The sequence below is a fragment of the Phalacrocorax carbo genome, chromosome 12, assembly GCF_963921805.1.
Source record: "Phalacrocorax carbo chromosome 12, bPhaCar2.1, whole genome shotgun sequence".
In the NCBI taxonomy this organism is placed as follows: Eukaryota; Metazoa; Chordata; class Aves; order Suliformes; family Phalacrocoracidae; genus Phalacrocorax; species Phalacrocorax carbo.
The window spans coordinates 2,976,216-2,996,432 of NC_087524.1; the positions used below are offsets into that span (position 1 = coordinate 2,976,216).

The 20,217-nt window shown below is 43.2% G+C and overlaps 1 protein-coding gene across 1 annotated transcript in view; it reads left to right on the plus strand.

Moving 5' to 3' along the window:
- The window catches only part of WDFY4 (WDFY family member 4), a 144,442-nt gene that overhangs the window by 79,605 nt on the left and 44,620 nt on the right, over nucleotides 1-20,217 (plus strand). Inside the window, exons 40-46 of the mRNA XM_064463735.1 lie at nucleotides 2,528-2,605; nucleotides 3,714-3,917; nucleotides 4,716-4,767; nucleotides 6,175-6,341; nucleotides 15,361-15,509; nucleotides 16,637-16,757; nucleotides 19,135-19,220. Of these exons, the coding sequence (XP_064319805.1) occupies nucleotides 2,528-2,605; nucleotides 3,714-3,917; nucleotides 4,716-4,767; nucleotides 6,175-6,341; nucleotides 15,361-15,509; nucleotides 16,637-16,757; nucleotides 19,135-19,220 (857 nt within the window). The remainder of the gene's footprint in view (nucleotides 1-2,527; nucleotides 2,606-3,713; nucleotides 3,918-4,715; nucleotides 4,768-6,174; nucleotides 6,342-15,360; nucleotides 15,510-16,636; nucleotides 16,758-19,134; nucleotides 19,221-20,217) is intronic.

A 20,217-nucleotide genomic window follows, 5' to 3' on the forward strand; every position in this document is an offset into this window, starting at 1 on the left:
AGGGAACTGGTGAAAATGCTCACCAAGCCACTTTCGATCACTTATCAGCAGTCCTGGCTAACTGGGGAGGTCCCAGTTGACTGGAAGTTAACAAATGTGACACTGTCTGCAAGAAGGGCTAGAAAGAGGATCCAGGGAACTACAGGCCTGTCAGCCTGACCTCGGTACTGGAGAAGGTTACGGAGCAAATCATCTTGAGTGCCACCACATGGCACATACAGGACAACCAGGTGATCAGGCCCAGCCAGCATGAGTTTATGAAAGGCAGGTACTGTTTGACTAGCTTGATCTTCTGTGACAAGGTGACCCACTTAGGGTATGAGGGGAAGACTGTGGATGTTGTATACCTAGGCTTAGTAAAGCATTTGAAACTGTCTCCCACAGCATTCTTCTGGAGAAACTGGATGCTCATGGCTTGGATGGGTGTACTCTTCAGTGGGTAAAAACTGGCTGGATGGCAGGGCCCAAATTGTTGTGGTGAATGGAGTTTAAAACAGTTGGCAGCCAGTCACAAGTGGTGTTCCCCAGGGCTCAGTAATGGAGCCAGTTCTGTTTAATATCTCTATCAATGATGTGGATGAAAGAATCGAGTGCACCCTTGGTAAGTTTGCAGATGACACCAAGTTGGGTGGGAGTGTTGATCTGCTCGAGGGCAGGAAGGTTCTGCAGAGGGATCTGGACAGGCTGGATTGATGGGCCGAGGCCAATTGTATGAGGTTCAACAAGGCCAAATGCTGGCCCCAACACTTGAGTCATAATAACCCTACGCAATGCTAAAGGCTTGGGGAAGAGTGTCTGGAGAGCTGCCTGGTGGAAAAGGACCTGGGGGTGTTGGTCAACAGCTGGCTGAATATGAGCCAGCAGCGTGCCCAAGTGGCTTGTATTAGAAAGTGTGGCCAGCAGGACTAAGGAAGTGATTGTCCTCCTGTATTTGGCACTGGTGAGACCACACCTTGAATACTTTATTCAGTTTTGGGCCCCTCAGTATGAGAAAGACATTGAGTTGCTGGAGTGTGTCCAAAGAAAGGCAACAAAGCTGGTGACAGGTCTAGAGCAGGTCCAATGAGGAGCAGCTGGAGGAACTGGGGCTATTTAGCCTGCACAAAAGGAGGCTCAGAGGAGACCTTATCACCCTCTACAACTACCTGAAAGGAGGTTGTTGCAAGGTGGGTGTTGGTCTCTTCTCCCAGGTAACAAGTGATAGAACAAGAGGAAATGGCCTCAAGCTGTGCCAGGGGAAATTTAAGTTGGATATTAGGTAAAATTTCTTCACTGAAAGGGTTGTCAGGCATTGGAACAGGCTGCCCAGGGAAGTGGTGGAGTCACCATCCCCGGAGGTATTCAAAAGCCATGTAGATGTGGTATTTCAGGGACCTGGTTCAGTGGTGGACTTGGCAGCACTAGGTTAATGGTTGGACTTGATGATCTTAAAGGTCTTTTCCAATGCAAACAATTCTATGATTCTAAGAGAATGAAACCCATTTCATTTCCCTACTCCATGAGTTTAAGGATTCCACCCCACTGGACCATTATTCATGATCTTAGCCTGTGTAACTCTGAGGTTAGTATTATAGTCTCTGTTCTGTGGTTGGACCGGTAGAGGTTTAGGGCTATGGTGTGTCTTGCTGAAGATCACATAACAATCTGTTTGCAGAGTGGGGAATGCAACTTGCAATCTCTTGACAGCAGTTCACTAGTCTTGTGCTTGCATAGAGACCCTTAGCTTGAGAAGTTCATTCCAATAAAACAGCAAATGAAATGTATGACTGTTAATGTGGGTTCACTGTTTTGTGAGTCTAGTGCATCCTAGAAGGAAGTTCTGTCTGCTTTGTAGGCTGCTTTGGAAAACACGTATTTCCAGAAACACCTGAGTTTAGGGCATGTCTGTGTTGTGTAGTGGAGCAGCAGCAGTCATGTGTGTCGTCTTGCACTAGTACAGCTCTACAGGTTTCCAGTTCTACAGCTAGCTCAGACATCTCTGCACCACAATCCTGTTAAACAATGTTATTTATACTCGAAGGCACTGGTTGCCAGAGGACTTAGGCTCCTGAATCCCAAAAATGTTTTTTGAAGCCGTTGGTTTCCTGTCTGCAAAAAGGGCACACGGACCATTCCTTTGTCTGCACTTTCTGCTTATGCAGCAAGGAGCAGGTGTATAGCTACAAATCTGGATCCTTACCTCAGTTGGGACCTCTACAACACGTAACTGTCCCTTATGCTACTTGCAGTACAAACTAATTCAGCTCCAAAAGGAGGAGCCTTACATTTTATTTGTGGTTTTCTTTCTCCTTCTGAGTAGTTTCACTAATGACCCTTGTTAAGATCATGAATATGTATATCTTCTTGGTGTAAGTGTGCAACTTGCTTTCAGATGATTGCCTCATGACTGTACTGTCTGGAGAGCCATCAAACTTGCAGATGCAGGCCATGTTCCCTAATTATTCTTGGAAAAGGCAGATCAACTAATGCCTGCTTCTGCCCCTCACCTGCAGCACCTTGGTGTGATGTGTTCTAATGTTTCTTCTAGGGATTTGTGTCATGTATGGAACGATACCGAAGAACCGGGCAGGAGGTGTATGCCTCTTTGTACAAGAACCACGTACAGGTAAGTAACAGGAATATTGTGCAACAGCTTTCTGTTGTTGAAAGGATGCTCTTGGGCTACCACGAGAAATCAGGCATTTCAGAAGTGAGATGAGTAGTATGCCCAAAGAAATGCGGGGAGTTGATGAGTCAATACTCCGTTCTTGACATCACCACTGCAGTGTGGTATAGCGTCACTCACCCATCAAATTGCAGATCCTTACTTTATCTTCAGGAGCCTTTTTTCATAGAATCATAGAATTGTTAAGGTTGGAAAAGACCCTTAAGATCGTCAAGTCCAACCACTAACCTGTCACTGCCAAGTCCACCACTAAACCATATCCTCAAGCACCACATCTACCTTTCTTTTAAATACCTCCAGGGATGGAGACTCCGCCACCTCCCTGGGCAGCCTGTGCCAATGTTTGACAACCCTTTCAGTGAAGAAGTTTTTCCTAATATCCAAACTAAACTTCCCCTGGCGCAGCTTGAGACCATTTCCTCTCGTCCTATCGCTTGTTACTAGGGAGAAGAGTCCGACCCCTGCCTCGCTACACCCTCCTTTTGGGCAGCTGCAGAGAGCGAGAAGGGCTCCCCTCAGCCTCCTCTTCTCCAGACTAAACCCCTCCAGTTCCCTCAGCTGCCCCCCAGCACACTTGTGCTCCAGACCCTTCCCCAGCTCTGTTGTCCTTCTCTGGACACGCTCCAGCCCCTCAAGGCCCTTCTTGTCCCGAGAGGACCAAAACTGAACACAGCACTCGAGGTGGGGCCTCACCAGTGCTTTTGTTTAAAGTAATTATTCCACTCTCACAGTGGCAGAAATAAAAGTGAGGACTTTGTCCTTTTTTCCTTAACAACCAGTACAACTTCTCAAGAGGTCTCAAGCTCATAGCCAGTAAAATCACACATTCTTGTATTTGTCACTGTATCTTAGTTTGACTAGTAGCATCTGCCACAGCACACCTTCAGTGGTCAGTTGGACCTGTGATTGCAGGATCTGCAGCGCTCCCTCTGCAGTGGTCCCATCCGGTAGTTTTGGTAGATCCCTCAGAATCACTGGGGTGGTGCCACTGCCAGATGGCAGGAGGGGAGTGTGCAAAAAGGTGGCACGAAGTCATTCTGTCCCACAGATGCTGCAGTGTGGTTACAGCAAAGCAGCCAAGGACTGGATGATACTTGAGGAGCAACTTTTCTACAGAAGGGGCCCCTGGGGAGGTGCATCACAATCCTTCAAGCCACGATGGATTCTTGATTGTTATGAAGGGCCTTCACGAATGAGGAGGAGAATTCAGCATGTGAACACCCGAGCGACAACAATGCGAATGAAGAGTGAGGTAGAAAGCTGTTGCAGGAGGTGCACAATTTCTGTAACAGTTGCTGGTGACTTTATACCTGCCTCCTTCCTCTGGTTCTCATTACCCAACTCATCAATATGCTGTGCCATGTATAGAGAACCCACTGAACATGTCTGATTTTGAGAGAGTAAGAGGGCCTGCAATGTGTTTCGCAGGAACAAAATGATTTTCCCTCTTTTCTGATATAAAATCTCACCAGAGAGATGAGAGTATAACCTGACCGTACTTTTCTGCTTGTAATATCTCATGGGTATAGTGCTTCCCAGCGTATGCAACAGAGTCCAGTTAGAAGGTTGCACCGTCCTGTTAGTTTTACATTTATTAAGGTTGCTAGAACTGGTGGATGGTCAAAAAGGGAATTAGAGTGGTTTGAACTAAGCATTGAACTGTATATGTGGGGTATCTGCCTCTATAGTGTCTGAGTGCCAAATCCTACCAACCAGAAGCTGAAGAGGTTCCCATCTCTAGGACATTTCAAGCTTTTATGAGAAGCTTGGATTCTGGCTGATTTCTGTAGACTGGGTGCTATGTTTTTTATTCTATAACTGGCCTGATGCAGGGTCTTCTTTGAAAAGACAGTAGTCCTTTTGCTTAATTTTTGACATTTGTTCCTACATTTAATTTTTCATTTGGGTCCTTGCAAATGAGTTTATTTGAATTTCCAAGACATTTATTGGCAACATAGTTCTAAATCTGTGTTTTTTCTCTGCAACAAGGTTCTGAGTTATGTTTACCTGCCTACATATTTCACTCCAGTCATACCTAGTCTCTTTTCAGGTTCTGCTAGCAAACAGAAGTGCAACAACCCCCACTGCTGAAGTGAATCCAGGTAACCTTTTAGGACTAAATTAAGTCATCAAGAGGAAGGACACAAACAGCCGAAGAGAATTGGAGTCAGTGTATGGAGTCCCAGGCCAGAGTTTAATCTAGTGAAAAAAGCTTATTGTCAGTCCTCTGGGCTAAAAAGTCACTTGAACATCTGGGAAAAGACTGATGCAATTATTATAGGTGGTGTATAAACTGTCTTCAGAATTTGTTGCTTTCTTCTTGCCCCCAGAAAGAAATGGAAGCAAAAAAAGCTGTCTTGAAATGAAAGCTTTGGGTGTTCTTGGGCACCTGGAAAGCTCCTAACTGCTTAAACTCAGAAGGAGAAGCGCAGACTTTTCCCCTGCTTTTAGTAGACACAGCAGTTCAACCTCTGAAATAGTATTTTAAATCAGGTGATCGATGGCTCAGAGAAGTGGTAACAGGAATTGGAACTTTCCAAGAACGTGGACCAAGAAGATTAACATGTCAAATTACTTTTCAGTGTTCAAAATAGAACCAGATTTTTCAAAATATGGTCATTATGTCAACATTTTTCATTTTCCAAGGCCAGGTTTTTTGTTACGTGAGACATGAAAAGAATGTGGGGGAGGGAAGAGAAATATGGTAAAGTAGTAAATAGTTTTTCAGAGAGAAGAAAAAAAAACAAAACAATGAATGTTGAGAAAGAACTGGGGTTTGGAAAGTTAGCCAGGTCTAAGGCTGTGGATTTCAGCCACCTGTATGGCTCTTCCAAGTCAAGCCTCTAGCGTACACTGTTGGAAATAGGCAGTATTGTTGTATATTTTTTAGTGTGATAGGGCCTAGAAATCAAACGAGAGTGGAGCTTGTTGTTCTAGACTCCAAACAAGATTGATGTTCTAGGTAGTTTCTGCATGAAAGTGGTTGCAGCCTACCTCAATAAGAAGGCTGATCATGCCTCCCCTAACTGCATGCACTGCATGAATTTGCAAAACTCAGGACATAGCTTGGGCAAGATAGGAGTGAATTGTCCCTTCTTCGGTTCTTTTAAGATGCTGCTCAGTGCTTGTCCCCAAAGGACTAACATCTTCAGTTTTTCCTAATTTCATGTATGTGAACAGATTCTCTTTTTTTAAACTATTTGCTTATCAGATGATCAGCCCAACACACTGCAGAAATGAGAATAGATACTTTTGTTTAATATGTTTGAATATTCAGTGACTATAGGAATTTAGTTTGAATTATGACTGACGGCAGCTACTTGGTTTTAGTTCCCTGAACTAAGCATCCTTTTTTAACAGTCACAGATTTTACTTGTCTCTTGCCTGTTTTTTGCAGATAAATAATGTTATTTCCCAAGGTAGAACAGATTGGGTGAAAGACTGAATTGCAAATACTTTTGGTGTCATCCGGTTGACACTAAAACTGTAATCTCTTTTGTCTGATATAGGAGAGCTGACGTTAAATGGAGCAGAAAGGGAGATGGATAAGAAGGGGTCGGATTGTAACCAGCTAACGTTCTTCCCTGCTCTACATGAAAGTTTCCATTCAGATGACTTCCTGGAACTGTGTGTGGAGAGGCAAATTATATTGCAGGAGTTTGCAGAGAGTGAAAAGGTAGGAAAGATGAACTAGAAAATGTTCACTGGGGAAATGGCCTTTTAGAGGGTGAATTGGATGTGGAGGCCTCCCTGTTCGTTTCAGTTTGCGGTTCAGGTGTATTCAGGGTACAGTAAACATCACTATATGTTTCCTTGGAGCAATTACAATTTTCCAGCCTCTGTATGAACTCCTACATAGACTTACTCTTGAAGAGCATTTAACATTAACTCTTTGAAGTAACAGAAAAAAATTTGGGCATGTGACCAAGGTATTCTCACACCTGTGAGACAGTATTGTCTGAATTTGCCTAAGACATGGCTTATTGTGAGACTCAGAATTCCTGTCCTGCTTCCCCACATTCACTCATGCTCTGAGCAGTGCCTGGATCAAGTTTATTTATTACCTCTGAAAAGGTGTGCCAATTTTGTATAGATTGCTAGTTAAGTGATGTTTAAAACTCTTCCTGCTGAATACCAAAAAATGTTTCTCCTTCCTTGTGTCACATGCCTTTTTGTTCTCTGTCTCCATATGAGTACTGGACAGATTCTTCCCTCTAAGGACATAGAGACTTTCCCTGCTTCCCCTTTGATGCTTCTGTTGCATGTCATGTAGTCCAAACAGTGCTGTTCCTTCTTTGTTCTTGTGCTGGACTGGGTGCCCTTCTCCCAGGTTTCTTCCCAGCATAAGGAAGAGGGAGGTTCAGGAACGCTGGGGGACAACATGAGCTGTGGAGTAAATAGGGGTGACTCTGTTAGGGGGGCAGTAACTTTGGTCTGGTGTTCTCAGTTTAATCCCTTTGCTTGAAAGCCAGCAACCTGCCCTTTGCTTCCAGCATAGTCCCCACAATGGTGACTCCAAATCACATCCTTGATGTTGCATACGCACTGCACATAGCCATTTTCTGCAGGACTGTGAGACATTTTGTCATATGAAGTGAACCTGGCCTTATTCTCTGATCTTGTCTAGTGCACCCGTTTCTTCCAATTCTTCCAGTGGCATCTTTCCCCCTGTTGGCCCAAGAGTTAGCATTCCATAGTGGAAGCCAAGGGTCAGACTTGGAGTATTTAAACTCAGCCATGACAGTGCTGTGATACATAGATATAGAAATAATTATTTTATTTTTATGTCTCAATACTATTGCTGAATTTTCTTGACGCTTTGCCAGTGGCTGGGGCTCAAATTTGTGCTTTCTAACATGACGGCTTCCTCATGCTATTACAGCTGTTGGTACACTGTCTGTCTATAAAACATAATTCATTTTCCTGCCCCTCCTCCTTCCTCCCCCCGCCCAAATTCCTCTCCCCAGCAGAAGGAGACAAGCATGAAAATGTGAGGCATGTTTTCCATGTGCTGATCTCATTTTGAGCCTTCAGGCTGTCTGTCTCTTCTCCATGTAACTCTGCAGGAAGCCATCAGAAACGCCAGGCATGTTTTTTTCCAGCAGCAGTCACCGTGTTGCCGAGCTGACAGAAGTATTAAAAAAAGCAGTAGGGGGTGACATTAGCTGTCCTGCGCTCACTTAGTGCGCCGCGGTCCTGCCTTGTAAATGGCTGCCTCGTGAGCACTTTGCACTTTAAGCAGGCAACTGGAACCATCTTACCTACTGCACTGCACAGAAAAGTCATTGCGATGCTTTGGCAGATAATAGATTGATTTCTGAAGCAAAGGATTAGCCCTTCTCTGGAAAGTGGTCAATCTTTTATAATGTCACCCTGTGCTATTTTTTTGCATTACCATTAAACAGACACCTTTGTATGTATTCAGATTTGTGAGACGGCTTTTTGCAGAAGCAGCAGATCAAATGCTGTTGACATTGTCTGTTGGTTCAGTCTCTGTTCCTCCGCAAGTTAAACCAGGAGAATATGGGTGCAGGTGGGGTATTGTTATGCTAATATCATCTAGTCTTTTGTTTTATCTTACTTGAAAAACAGACTAGAAAATGCTTCTAGGCATTCCTGTGAAAATATTTTTAAGTATTTAAACAAGGTAAGTTTACCACTTGGACTGCGAGAGAAAGGGACTATGAAGAAGAAAACAAATGGCTATAGTTTGAGTACAGGCTAAAGGAAGGTACTGAGAATGGTTAGTCCCTGAGAGAGTGGAGACTAATCATATCAGGGAGCAGTCATGCTCTGTGTGTTTGAACATCACCCAGACAATGCAAAGTTCAGCCTTTAGATGTGTCTTTTTTGTCGCTCTTTTTTATACAGGGACCACTGGGCAAAAGGACTGCTCTGGGTGTGCGTGGGAAAAATGGGACTTTGAACTCAAAGCTGGGAATTGAGTCACCTCATTGCTGAATGTTTGGAACTGGTGTTGTAATTCCAGTAGTGTTAAGTAGTATCTATGTGTATGTGCCCAAAGCACAAGATGTTTTTTTTCTACACACAGGTCTGTAATTCACTAGATGAGTATATCAGACTGCAGGTGTAGGCTTACAGGCGTTGCTGTCAGGGCTGTCATCTCAGAAGTTAATGAAGTATCATACTCTGGCTCCTTGGTTATACATTTTGCTGAAGCTCCATTGAGGTATAACCTTGTGTGTACAAGTGAAGATTATATTTTGCATGTATCTTCAGTATACTGAGACTGTACACACCATAGGCATGGATGGAGATGTTATATACGATGTGGGTGATGTTACACAACATGCTGCTGTAGGATTGTGCAAGAGAAATGCAAATAGGAATCTGTCCTGACCTAATCTATCTACTCGCCTACCAAAAGCCAGAGCCAACCCTTTAAATAACCCTGGCTTACCAGCAGAGACAGGGAGATTGGATTCCTATACCTGTAACGTGAGCCCCCAACTGCAAGATTGCCTCCCTGATCTTTACAAGCCTAACGTAGTCCTGCCAGGTTGCTAATGTGCGGTTAGCATGTAAGGGATGAAGAAAGTGTAGGAAGGCTTGGGGAATGATTCTGATGTAGAAACTCTGAAATTTGGTGAAAAGTAAGCCTCTGTTTGCCAGCAAGTCATTTGAGACAGTAAGAAATCCAAGCAACTGGGGTAATGAATCTGAAGTTAACAAGAGGGCATGAACTAGAAGAAATCTGGGCACAATGCGTTTCCTTGAAAGAGGGGCTGGAGGGAGCACGGGAGATGCCAAGGACAATGATAGAAGGGACTAGCATAAATCAGTTTGAGGGAGTGGGATCCATGGATGGGAGAAAGGAGCTGATTAAAAAACAGGCTCAGCTGAAAGAGGGAGCAGTTGTCAGGTTCAGCATCTAGGACTGGCAGAACTGTGCAGCAGCTCTGCTTCCACTTGGTGGAGCCAGTGTTTTAGGGGTATTGCACGTACCACGCAGCTACGCAAGGCACCAAGACAGCCTGTTTTCATGGGAGCACTGTTACATTTCCATCCCAGTGCGAGGAGGCAGCAGTAAAGAACTTCACATGTGCTGATGTGCAGTGGGAACAGGGACTAGCTATTGTGGTCAAAGCAGAGGATTAGGAAGCCAGGTCCTCGGCACAAGCCATTTCCCTTTTCTGTGCCTGTTTCTCCTCCTCTTCCCTCTCTGCTGCAGGAGCAGAGATTGTGAAGGCTACCTCACTGCAGGAAGGAGTGCTGAAACTCTTCCTGTGTTCAGATGGGAGCACCTGAAGAAGGACAAGTTGTTGCAGATGATACTCCTCTCACTTGCCCTATCTGGGTTTCTGCTGCAGTCGAGAGGCTGCTGGAAGCCCCTTCCCTAACCCACGCTCCTCCACCCCTACCCCAGCTCCGTGAACAACTGTGCTGCTATGTGCAAAGGAAAGGATCTGACTCGTGCTGTAAATGTCACAAAAAAAAAACCAAACCCCAGAGCAGCTTCAGTCAGATCTTTGCTCTTCTGGATGTGCTCCTTCACCGTGCTACTTGTGCTCCACAGATACCTCCTAATATTCCCCCTTTGTATCCGCTTTTGGTGCGTTTTTTTGGTGTTTGCCTTGACGAAAAATGACTTTCAATCTTAAGGCTGTCAAGCTGTTCCCTGGATCTCTGCAGAGCTCCTGACAAATGCCCAGGGTCCTGACGACCACCTCAAGCAAGCACAGCTGGTCCCCTAACAGTTAGTTGCTTCCTGTAGCATGATGCAGCAGGGAAAGGAGCAGGCAAGCTTTGCTGTGGTTATTCCTGAGAGAGTGATGGGAGCAGTGGGAATGCCATGAACTTGAGTGAACTGACCTAAGGGGAAATTTAAGGGTTCATATTAGGTTTTGGCAGCATTTTCTTTTTAAGAGGAGCCTGGAGTGAGAGAGAGAAGTCTGGGTGTGCAAGAGGTATGAACACAATTCTATTAGAACTGGCTTCCAGATGCTATCATCAGCTAAGGGATGCCAGCTTCTCAGGCTGGCAATGGGCCGGGACAGATGGCAGCTTTCATCACAGAAAGCAAGGACAAAGAGCCGTCCCGGTGCCCATGACCACGTACAAGACAAGAACCACCTTCTGCCACCCCCACTTTCTCCTAAATATCTGATACTCTTTCCTTGTAGCATTTGGGAATTTGTTAAAGCCTGAGAAATGCATGCTGAAGAAATACCTCCCACGTGCGGTTTTTGCTCCAGTGGAGTAAGGGAGGGAGGGTGAGTGGAGGTTACCTGCAAAAAAGGAATGTGTCCTGGGTCTTCCAAAGCAAAGTTGTGACTGCAAGGCCTTTTTCTAGCCATTGAAATGGTTCCACTCAAGTCTGAGCAGAAGAAAATTGATCCCATGTTTGTAACAGTTAGATGCGATCAAACTTGAGCCTAGAGCCCCTACCGCTAAAGAGTAGGTCAAGTAGATTTAGTTTCCTTTGGTCATTGAGCAGCTGGAGAGAATGAAGCAACCTGTCATGTATTCTTAAGTTGTGATTAATGAGACGTGTGTGTGACAGTTTCAAAGTAACGTGAGACTTCAACAACAAGCAAACTAACAATCATTTCAGGAAAGGTCTTGTGAGTGGCACAGAGAGGCGGACCTATATTGCTCTCACGTACCATGATAACACATATCTGTTTCCCTAGCAAAAATTGTGAAAGCAACGTATTTGATTTCACATGCTCCTGGTCATTTTAAACTCTGTGGCCCTAAATAACATTGACCTTACGTTACTGACAGGTCCTTTGCAGCTGATGCACCCTGGAATTTATCAATACACAACAGAAGGGCAGAAGGAGTATATATCTGCAGGTTTCGTCTCCGTGGTTCCTGATACAGTGAATGCGTTCCTTTTCTGTGTATTGTGCAAAGTTTTTGTACCTTTTGCTGAGCAAGTCATTAAAGACAGCTGTGAGTGTTTATAGGGAAACATGAGATGTGACAATGAGGAGGAGGAAGGGGCTTCAGGAAGTCCATTAAGCCACTGGTTGCTGAGAAGGTATATGAGGATCAATAATCACTCTGTACCCAGCACATTTCTTATAGTCTTTCCTTAAGCTTCTGTTACTAAGACGCAGGACAGTTGTATAGGTGGATCTCTGAACTGACTTGGAGTAGCCATCCTTTTGTCCTTATCCTGTAAAAAATGCTACGCTCAGGAGATTGTGTGGCATGGGTAGGTGTGTTCCAGTGACATGATTTTGTGACCTTAATTTTCTTGCATTGTATTTTTCCCTGGAGGGGCCGTGCTAACACTACTAGAGTCTGCAGGAATAGATGGCTAACCACCTCCAGGGTTTTTGAAAACTGTGTAAAGACTGTTTGTGTCTTCAGGCAGGTAATTCCTTTGGAAATCTGGCTCTTGAACTCCAGAGCAGATATGCTTTTATAGCTATTTGCTTAAATACAACTGGAACATTTACAAACAGCTCTTCTGAAAAATAAGAAAAAGGGAAAAAAACCCATACCTTTAGTTTTAATTCCCTCGTACATCTGAATGAACAGAGCAATCAAGAGATGAGGGGCTTTGGGCAATACCTTAGAAAGTAATTATTCAATTACTTTGTGTCATGTTTGCTTCATTGATTAATGATTCTAGTGGCTCATAAACTGGATTCTGTTCTGTTTTGACAGAAAATGAAAGTTTTTATTTAATCTATACAAATTTCAGGCTGCTTGGTGTTTCAATGCAAGACTGTAGGTACAAGACTGTCCTGGTGGGGGTTCTCTAGTACACCTCTTTGTCAGATCTTTATTACTCACCTGGCATAAAATGAGCCCTGATCTCCAAACGAGAACAACTGACTCAGCCCAAGGGCTCTAGTATCTCTAACAGCGCAGATATATTTAATTCTGTTGGGGGTGATAACATAAAATTGAAGAAATGGATTTGGCACTGGTGACTGCTACTGGTTGGATAGTTCAGAAGATAGAAGCTTAGAGTTGAAGGTCTGAGAAAGAGAAGTCCATGCTCTGTCCCCTCTCAAGGCCTACTAACATGCCCCAGTCCTGCCTTAGGTGGACTAACAAAGTGATTACTTGTGACAGACCATATTAGCGATCATAAGTAGGCCCCCTTCACCATACACGTGCCTCCCCAAACCACACACATGCTCTCTGGCATACGGGCTGGGTTTGCTGAGGTACATTTCTTAGAAGTCTGGATTTCAGTTTTGTGTCCATTTCGCTATTTTGCACAACTATCTGATGTTTCAATATTCAGTTACCTTCCTTTTGGGAAGAAGCGATCTTTCTGCTATTTAATTACTTCAGGAAACCCTGTGGTTCGCTAATGTGAGCAGAATTCCCCAGTATTCTCACTGCAAGCATACGTGCAAGCATACGTGCCTCTAACCACGTAACGGCATGCAGGCACACAGGCACTCCGGTTCAGAGTTCTGTGGTTGGCACGTCCACCCAGAGACAGGCATTCTTGCGGGACCTGCAGGGAGGTGATGGAAAACAGCTACCTTCTTGTTAGCAATAATTTAGAGGGGGAAGAGAAAGAGATTTAAGGAATTTCCATTAAAAATTGCCCACGGAAATCTTCCAGCGTTGTTTGTTTTGTTGGTTTTTTTTAAACCCAGGATGAAAACAACCTTTTCTGCCCACTCAAGTGATTTCAAAATGAAACCCTCCATTTTGTTGGTGAAATATTTGGTTTTCAGTAAAAAAAATTAAATGTAGAAACAAGATTTTATTTCAATTATTTACAAATTTAATATTTATGTTCTGCTGACATCCAAGACCAAAAGCTTGCGTAGCAGTGCAGGTCTGCTTCAGCTCACCCGAGTTAGTTGATGTGTATTTTGGGGTGGAGGCAAGAAAGGTTGTAGATTTGGTTTCAGAACTAGTGAGGTAGGAACAAAGGAAAAAGCGAAGGAGAACCATAATTACTGTACGTATCATCATGTAGACTTTACATGGTCTGGTAGAACCAATGCGATTTCTGTGTCTTTTTTGCACACACAAAATGCAGGACCTCTTTTCTTTTGAAGTTTGGCAGAGGTAAGTTCATTGGGACCTTAAGAGAAAAAACAGACTTTGTGATACTTTGCATACTTGTCAATCAGTTCTCTCAGGAACATTGCACTAGATTTCTGAACCAGCACACTTCTCCTGTTATATAAATACCTCTCAGATCTAACCTCTCTAGTTAGATCTGCAGCCCTCTGGTCCTACCAGTTTCAGACCGACTCAGATTGCAAAATTTTGAACTCATTTCTGGATTGTACGTTGTTCAGGATTGTGCTGATGTACAGGGGGAGCTCAGCAGTGAGCAGTTCTCTTGGTATGTAAGGTAGTATTAGATTTTGGGAGCATTAGTGTGGTGTTGTAGTATGAATGTTTGAAGGGATTTTGCAAATAGAGGGTTCTTCACCTGAGACTGGGCTAATAAGGCTGACGATTAGCTCCTGCCTCCTTCCCAGGAAGGTAGAAGATACTGGTTCAAAGCTCTGATCCAAACTGGGTACAGCAGTGGGTTGACCTTGATCCTCCCAGCTGACTGTGCTAACCAGTGGACTGCTCTTTTGGAGGTGAGTATTTACAGAAGACTGAATTACAGACAAGAAAAATAAGGAACGTTATGCCTCTAAATGTTAGGACAATTCTTTGCAATGAATTATTGCTTGATTTAAAACCAGACCTTTACTTTTCCCGCAGCCCACACAATTTTCTGGATCATTGGGCTTTTCTGTTCTCTTTAGTGGTCTGTTTCCTTTCTACACCATCTCTCAGCCATAGAAACTGGTCCAGAAAAAAGGGGCTTTTTCTTTATCAAAACCAGTCAATTCCAAGAAGCTTTCTACGAACTGGCGTATATGACCAAAGAACTACTTTGTTGAAAAATTCCCAATGCTTCTAAACTGTAGGTTATAAAGTCTTCTGCTTTAAGGGCCAAGTTAATTTGCTCAGGAGAAAGAAAAGAAAGTGAGCCTTAGGATGCTGAGGGAGGGTTTTTAAACTGTTCCAGACTGTTTAACTAAATCTTCAAGACAATTAGAAGCATAGATTCATATATTTTGATTGGCCTTCAGTATAATGTAAGATGGAAAAGTGCCAGCGCAAGGAGTCTAGTGTTACTGAGATTTCAATCCACTATATGCTGATTCAGCTGGCCACGGTGAGATACCAAGAGTATTAGATCCTCTCCTTGCTCATTGCTCCCTGGGATCTCTTTGCAGGATTTTTTCAAGTATAGCTTTCACTGGGATCTAAATAAAATTTTTGCTTTTTCTCTGTATTCTAAATATAGATATATTTATTATATGCCACTGTTCTTCTGTACGATGCTGTGTAAGTCATTTCTTTCCCCAGTGCTTCAGCCCCCCACCTGCATAGTAAGTATTGCTGTCTAAAAAAGTTTTGCAGGACTAACTCCTGCAACATTTGCAAGCTCTTCATGTTCTGTAGTGATGTTGCTAAATGTAACCATAGATAGATGGGGAAGGAACAGATTTACTGCGGGGAAAGGGCATCAGACCCTCCCACTACAACTACCACGGAGTCATGCACTGTCAGCCATAGGGTGATTGTTGTAGCTGCATCCCTATAGACCTGCCAATCAAGATGGCAACTGCTCTGGTACAAACACGTGTCCTTCTGCATCATTGGGTCTTGCTCCCTGCTGGCCCTGTCTTGAGTGTTACCCACTCCTGATTTAATTATGCTTGCTTCCATACTAGGTCACGTTTAAGTGCTCTGTGGCAGTTGTGCAGGGACATACAGCGTTGGAAGGAGTGCTGCTCTTTGGCAAGGACCACTTCTACATCTGCGAGTGCTTTGTGTTATCCCCTCTAGAAGAAGTCTACTGTACGCGTCACTGCTTGTCCAGGTGAGTAATTTTTTCCTCCCAGAGAGCTGCTTCGGTAACTTCAGTATTGGCACATGGAAACCTGAATTTGCACAGACTTTGGGGGGATTTCAAGGGGGGTATTAGCAAAGCAAGACGTTTGCCGTCCTTTCCATCTGTTCACGGAGTTGTTTAACACAACTAACAGAGATGCTTGTTCACAGGCTTTGGAGGAGCAACAAGGACTCCCAGCTCCAACAGATGGAGGTGGTGGGCAATCTAACACATACGTTGCTGTTTTTCAATTCTTTTAAAGTGTTGTTAATGTTTCTTTCTGACTGGCTCCCATCTTTTATTCATATGGAACAGTCATTACAAGAGCCTTTAGCTTCATTGTCTCATAAGTTTTTATTTGTTTCTCCAAGAAAGAATCGTAATTAATATTTGGCACACTGCTATCATTTTTGACTCATGATTTATTGAACTGATCAATATTGAAAATTAGTCTGTTAGACTTAGCTCTTTGCGTATACTGTGAGCTCATGTGCAAAGCCCAGTGGGACAGTGAGTAACTCGGTGTTTTTACTCCCTGACTGTCTGCTCTACATCCGATTCTAAGTCCAATATCAGTCAGTCTGATCAGGTGACTTAAGGATTGATTGGACTGGGTCCAATAAAAGCTTAGGTTGTTTTTCTAAGGGATTTGCTCTGGGTTAGGGTGTAGATAGCAATTGCAATATAGATACACAACTAAAGTAATAATGGATTAATTCTTTAATTATTAGTTCCAATTAGCTGCTGTTTATAACAGCTATGTGTCCATTGATGCTTGCCCTTGACCCAAGCTTTCAAGTCTCTCCCACCCAGCTCCTTCCCTTGCTGCTTCTCAGACTTTACTGTGTGCAAAACATTGCTGTCTGCCTATTTGCATGCACCAAAATAATTCTAAACCTACCCTTAGCCTCCACAGGCTCTTTATTTTATTTTGGGAACTAGTACAAAACCTGCCTTCAGTATTTAGCTTTGTTTTCAATTCATGTATGCCCCAGCTGGTCTTGCTAGCTTAGTATTTTTATTCTTCTTTAGGGAGGACTTGGCTATTCATGAGGACTCTCCTGATCTTTTTTGTTTCAAATTAACTTCTCTGTCTTTATATTTTTCTCTTCCAGCATTAGTGATCCATTTATTTTCAACTTATGTCATAAAGATCATGCAGTGGGAGACCAGATGTGTTCCCGTTATTCATATCATGATATAAAAGAGATTCATCTGATGCGCTTTCTTCTGCAGGTAGGAGCTAACATGCTTGGTCATTTGAGGGAAAGCTGCAACAGCAGTAATGACGTGTGACCAAAAACTACTTGCACAATTTTTACTAAGACTGCTGAGATGTCTTCACTTGAGTCGCAAAATGCTTTTGTTCCCATCATTGCTTCATCAGCCTTTGGTAACACAAATTCCTTCCTGTATTCACCAGAGCGTTTAAGCACCCTTGTTGGCTCATTAGTTGTTAGGCTAACAAAGTTGTTCGCGGTTTACCTCAATGTTTTTGAAAATAATAGTTGAAGTCAATTTCCTGTGTTTGGATGGAAGCTGCAGTAAGTGTCTGACTTTCACTATACTCAGCTCCCACAGACTTCGGCAGTTTTGGACATCAGTGGACTATGGGTACCTGTAACATGCTTACCGTGGGCCTCTCGGAATAACATTCAGGTGGTACATGTGAGTCAATACATGAGTCATAAGTTGGAGCAGAAGATTTGAATCTGCCTATAGCTGCGCTACCGAGAAGCTACTCATTACCAGTGGTACCCTTTTAGTTTTGTCCAGTTTAGATGAGCCTGCAGTAAGAATCACAGAAGAGTTGTAGCAAGAGCTTGTAGCACCAAAGCCTGTACTTGTTCTAGAGGATTTTGGTACAGTGTAAAGAGTAATTCACAGATTTTGTTTGACAAAAATATGGAGTTTTGAACCAGCCATATCTGTTAATTTGAATCCATTTTTGGAAGGTTGAGATTCAACAGAGAATTAAGAAATCATTTTGAAAATTCAAAAGTTGGAGAAAATGGGGTTGAAAATTGTGTTCTATCATGTAGTATGGCACTCATCCATGACTCAGCCCTGTCCTATTTTCACTTATGTATGCAGAATGGACAGTTTTAGTAGGTGAGACATGCTTCAGGGTGTAGCATATCTCAGTGGTTAGCTCACTCTCCAAGCATGTATAGGAACGTTAAGTCTTGTTCGAGTAACTGTGTGAAGTTTATTTTTTTTACATCACTGTGAGCAACCTGAGCAACAGAGCTTTCACTTCTTCTGTTTTGTGAACAGCATCAAAGTTGCCAGTGGAACCTTGCTGTCTTCTCATATATTCACATGTCTGTGTATGCAGGGATTTTTTTAAACATGTGAAATGGAAATATTTTGTGTGACCCAAAGGGAAAAATGGAGATGAGTAAAAACAGTCTTTGAATGGGCCTGGGCAAAGGTGGGGCTTGTTGGTCTGAGGTATTTTGGTGGGTTTTTTGGTTGTGGTTTGGGGGGAGGGAGGGTTGTTTTGTTTATTTTTACTCTGTTTCAGTTAATGAACTGAAACCTCAGGTACCTGTATCAGGCTCTCAAATTCTTGCACTGGGACTCCAGTGAAAAAATACTGCAGAAAAAGAAGGAAACTGATTCCACATGCTTTCCCTGTAGGACAGGTAGATCAGCTGTTTGGTCAGCTACCGTGCCTCAGAGAGCTGATCTGTTCGTGTGCACAGCCCAGCTCAGAGCGAAGCACTGTGAACCCACACGGCCCGATTCTGTAACGGTGACACTTGAGCAGACGTGGTTTGGAAAGCCAAGCTTCAGAGCAAAGGCTGCAAGCTGTTCATTGTCATAGCTGCTCTCATATTACCTTTCTGCTTTATACTTCATTGGTGAATCATGTATGGGGCCGTTGCCATTGTGGTGTTTTTCTAGGTTTGTATTGCACCTGCCCTATTTGGATTGAAACTCATGTCTGGCTTTTTAGACACTATGTGTTATAGCTTTACTTGACTGACTTTGAGTAAAAAAGGACGACTCACTGAGTAAATAATAGGATTATATGCAAATGCCCACATGACATTGTGGAAGAAAGGGGGCAAAGTTTTCAACTTTGATTATTTAAAGCTTCAGTGGGAAATGTCATAAACTTCCCTTCCACCTCTGTGGCTTCTAGTCAGGAGAAATTATTTTGGCATTTCTGTTGAGCTCACTATTTGTTTAGAAAGCAGCATGGTTGCTTTCTAAAAGAAACTCTTATTTAGCATGCCTTCTTTATGTTATCTTTCTCATGTAATTAGAAGTTAATGGTACTAGTGTCTTGTTAAACACACTGAGATTTCAAAATAAAAATGCTTCAGAAGCAGCAGGAGGAGGTTGATGATGGAACCAATACCTGGAGTTTGGTTTTGCTTCAGAGAAGCATTTGAACTCCTAGTCAGCCCAGTGGGAGCATTCCTATAGTTGGAGAAGTTGGGATTATTAGGCATATTTTGCCATACTTTTTCACGCTTTTCAAGGCCTTTTTTTTATTTCATTTTTTAAAGCCCTGAAGGAACTGGCTAGGCCATGTTGGACTCTTTGCAGCATTAGTCTTTGCTCTGCAGCTCTTCACACTGTAAATGATTTACCTTTCCAGGAGATCGCCTTGGAAGTATTCTTCAAAAATGGTTACTCCAGATTTCTTGTCTTCCATGACAGCGACCGAAATAAAATATTTAAGAGGTAATTACTATTTCATAACAACATGTGAACACCTGGGTGGCACTCTTGGTCTCTTGACCCTATTTATCCTGGCCTCAGATGTCTGTTGTGTGCTGCCCCAGGGGCTTTTTCTTCAGTTGCAGTTCCTTGGTCTTTAGCAGGTTACACTTGAGCAAAGCTATGAAATTTTCCTTTTGCTGACTTGTGAATTCTTTGGAGCATTATATAGTCATTGGTTTGTCAAGGGAGCTAATGCATGTGCAGGACTCCTTTAGCACCCAGTGGCGAGTTGTGTGTCCCTGCATCCCAGGAAACAGCAACTGTAGCTGTGCTGCTTCCTCTCGCTGAGCTGAGAGCATCACCTCCATCTCACCTCACAGTACTGGGTGAAAGAAGGTTTCTTCCTGCTTTCTTCCAACACACTAAGTGTCATTAGATTCTTTAGGAATAAAATGTTTTTGTACCTCTGACTTTGCATCTTTGGTGTGGCATGAACTTTTAATTTTTGTTTAAAATAGATTTCTCCTTATGCACTTGCCTTGTTTGATGGAACTTGAATGTAAGACTATGAGGTGACTAATTTGCACTCTGTTTTCTGGCTTTGTTTTCCTACTGCAGTTCTGGCTGTAATGACAGGTTTATTTTCACTTTCCTTTACACAGGAAAAATTCTTCAATATGTAGTACTTCCTGTGGCAAATTCTGCAGCCTGGACTTGAAGATTGGGACTGTTAATTTCTTAAAAACCATAGCAGTTCCTTCTGCTCCTGAAATCTCTGAGCAGTTTCTAATGGAGCATTACTGAAAAAGTCAATGCAGATGTATCCAGTCTTCCTTTCTAAACTGGCTGCATAGTGTGGCTACTTAGAATTACCAGGTTCTGCCTCAGAGACAGCTGCTTTGTTTAGCCCTTTTCTTTGCTGTCTCTCAGCTCTGACAAACATCTCCTGGGGGAGTCGTGCAGAGGCAGTTCAAGATAATGTTCTGATCCTCAGCTGCCTGCATTGCCCCTCAACTGA